Source organism: Chlorocebus sabaeus, chromosome 12 (assembly GCF_047675955.1).
Source record: "Chlorocebus sabaeus isolate Y175 chromosome 12, mChlSab1.0.hap1, whole genome shotgun sequence".
Classification (NCBI taxonomy): Eukaryota; Metazoa; Chordata; class Mammalia; order Primates; family Cercopithecidae; genus Chlorocebus; species Chlorocebus sabaeus.
Genome location: NC_132915.1, coordinates 50,580,262 through 50,583,452, shown reverse-complemented (window position 1 = coordinate 50,583,452; position 3,191 = coordinate 50,580,262). Strand labels below are relative to the sequence as shown.

At 36.4% G+C, this 3,191-nt stretch overlaps 1 protein-coding gene across 1 annotated transcript; it reads left to right on the top strand.

Moving 5' to 3' along the window:
• The first annotated feature begins 1,525 nt into the window (after nt 1-1,525).
• Nucleotides 1,526-2,095, top strand: LOC140713062 (interferon alpha-6). The gene has a single exon (XM_073022181.1). The coding sequence runs from the start codon at nt 1,526-1,528 to the stop codon at nt 2,093-2,095; it is 570 nt and encodes a 189-aa protein (XP_072878282.1).
• Nucleotides 2,096-3,191: the final 1,096 nt, after the last annotated feature.

The following is a 3,191-nucleotide window of genomic DNA, read 5'->3' as shown; positions in this document are numbered from 1 at the left end:
TGTATTTCCACTGGAGATGGCATTGCCCCTAAGGTTGTATAAATTAATTCTTCGGGGTGTGAACAACTCTCAGATATTACAATAGTTTGTGGTCCTCCAAAGCTCAATTATTACGTAATCTTATTCTCTAGTGTTCATTTTCCTTACTGAATTTTCTTGTGTATCACACAAGACATACTGACATTGAATTCAGTAGAAACAGACAAAATACATGCACAATCAGTGTTATAAATCTATGGTGAATAGATGGCTTACTGGAGGACTTTCTTTCCATCATTTGCTGTGATTGCCTTTCTTCCAGATGTTGCTTATGTTTGAGCTTCAGGGATTCTGAGTATTAGGTAGACTTTGAGAATTAAATACAAATAATGTATACGTTATTATTTAATTCTACTAAATATTTTCAACACATCAACAGTTAATGTCAAATGCTGAAAAGAAGAAAATGTTGACAATCTCTGGATGAATATGTAGTAGCTAGTGAAATTAAAAATTAGTTTTTTTTTAGAGCAAAATTAAATGTTAGGTATACGAAAAATAAAACTTAAGAAAATAATTTCATTTTTTACCTTTAAGAAATTTATGAACATGGCCGGGTACGGTGGCTCAAGCCTGTAATCCCAGCACTTTGGGAGGCCGAGATGGGTGGATCACGAGGTCAGGAGATCGAGACCATCCTGGCTAACACGGTGAAACTCCGTCTCTACTAAAAAATACAAAAAAAACTAGCCGGGTGAGGTGGCGGGCACCTGTAGTCCCAGCTACTCGGGAGGCTGAGGCAGAAGAATGGCGTGAACCCAGGAGGCAGAGCTGGCAGTGAACTGAGATCTGGCCACTGCACTCCAGCCTGGGCAACAGAGCGAGACTCTGTCTCAAAAAAAAAAAGAAATTTATGAACATATGTCATCATGTTGGTATTATTATGTATATTACTACATTCTTAATTCGCAAATTTGTTTGAGACAATTTATATAAGTAAATAGGGCAAATTAAAAGTTGCTGCTCAGAGTTAAGTTAAATGTCAAATTTTTTAAAATTTAACTTTTAGTTAAATTATTTTACCATTCCTAACGGATCAAGAAATAATAAGAGTAAGCTTTATCCTTTTTCTTTTACTGTACAAAGTAGATATACATACAGTACATAAGGATATATACAGTATATTTGTTATTAAAATTTCATAACATTTAAAATTTAATAAAATGTAATAAAAATTTAATTTCAATTAAGAAGAAAAATTCTTAAAAGACACTGGAGGCAGGCAAGAGAAGGGAGTGTCAATGATGACTACACACACACACACATATACACACACACAAAAAAACTGGTTGAAAAACTACTCTATACCCATTTAGAGAGTACACAAAGGAAAGCAAAATCAGAAGTAGAAAGTAAATTCTGAAAATGGAAACTAGTATGTTCCCTATTTAAGACCTACACATAAAGCAAGGTCTTCAGAGAACCTAGAGCTGAAGGTTCAGAGTCACCCATCTCAACAAGTCCAACAGCATCTGCAACATCTACCATGGCCTTGCCTTTTGCTTTACTGATGGCCCTGGTGGTGTTCAGCTGCAAGTCAAGCTGCTCTCTGGGCTGTGATCTGCCTCAGACCCACAGCCTGGGTCACAGGAGGACCATGATGCTCCTGGTACAAATGAGAAGAATCTCTCTTTTCTCCTGTCTGAAGGACAGACACGACTTCAGATTTCCCCAGGAAGAGTTTGATGGCAACCAGTTCCAGAAGGCTCAAGCTATCTCTGTCCTCCATGAGGTGATCCAGCAGACCTACAACCTCTTCAGCACAAAGGACTCATCTGCCGCTTGGGATGAAAGGCTTCTAGACAAACTCTACACTGAACTTTACCAGCAGCTGAATGACCTGGAAGCCTGTGTGATGCAGGAGGCGTGGGTGGGAGAGACTCCCCTGATGAATGAGGACTCCATCCTGGCTGTGAGAAAATACTTCCAGAGAATCACTCTCTACCTGACAGAGAAGAAGTATAGCCCTTGTGCATGGGAGGTTGTCAGAGCAGAAATCATGAGATCCTTCTCTTCATCAAGAAACTTGCAAGAAAGATTAAGGAGGAAGGAATAAGACCTGATCCAAAATAGAAACGATTCCCATTGACGACTACACCAGCTCACACTTTCAAGATCTGCCATTTTAAAGACTCTTGTTTCTGCTATAACCATACCATGAGTTGAATCAAACGTGTCAAATATTTTCAGGTGTGTAAATTAAGCAACATCATGTTCGGCTGCACAGGAATTAGTCCGTTACAGATGACTAAGCTGATGGATCTATTTATCTATTTATTAAATGAATATTTATTTGACTATTTATAATATTTAATTTTTTGCCCATATAAAGACATAAAATGTATACCTTTATATTGTTGAAAACATAAAATATATTTTTATGTTTAGTCAATGTATTATTTTGTTTAGTTTATTAAATATTTACCATAGAAAACTTCTTGAATTTGTTTATTCTCTAAGGAGAAACACCAAGTTGATTCTCCAACATGATTTAAAAATGTATGGTTCAATTCATTGACTCATTGTTATTATACTCAAGGTATAAGTACAGTACAAATTTACATTCTATAAGCCAGCTTGTATGTTGACTTCAGGTTATAGAGATGAAGATACACTTACATTTCTTGCTGTCTTTCATCTTTCTTTGTGTAGGGAAAAAAACCTAAAAACAACAACTGTAATTAAATCTGTTAGATAAATGATATAAGACCGAAAAACGGTATTTTTTTTTTCAGCAGAAGCTGAAGCCAAGGCATATGAGGAAACAAAAACAAAAGCAGTAGATGTCTTCTACAGTTGACTGGTAGACATATAAGTGCAAACGTGCACTGGCAATTTGATATTTCAGTCTGCAATTTTCAAGCAATGCCATGACCTGAAACTCCAGGAACAGCAGTGGTCATGTGAGAAGAGTTTACAGAATGACAAAGAGACTGAAAATTTCCTCTGAAACCTTCAACTTTAAAGGGAGGAAACAGCTACAATAGAAACAGATTTGGAATGGCCAAATACTAGAAGGAAAAGAGAGAATGGTGATAAAAGTAAATTTAAAGGACTAAAACTGCTTAGAAGAATTGATATATTCATGCAAAATGTAGAGTAGATTGAAACTGCCTAATACATTGGGCATTGGTGGTCTTAGTGGAAGTTGA

What these genes read in the sequence shown, in the direction of transcription:
- LOC140713062 (XM_073022181.1), top strand. Translation starts at nt 1,526, where the DNA reads ATGGCCTTGCCTTTTGCTTTACTGATGGCCCTGGTGGTGTTCAGCTGC.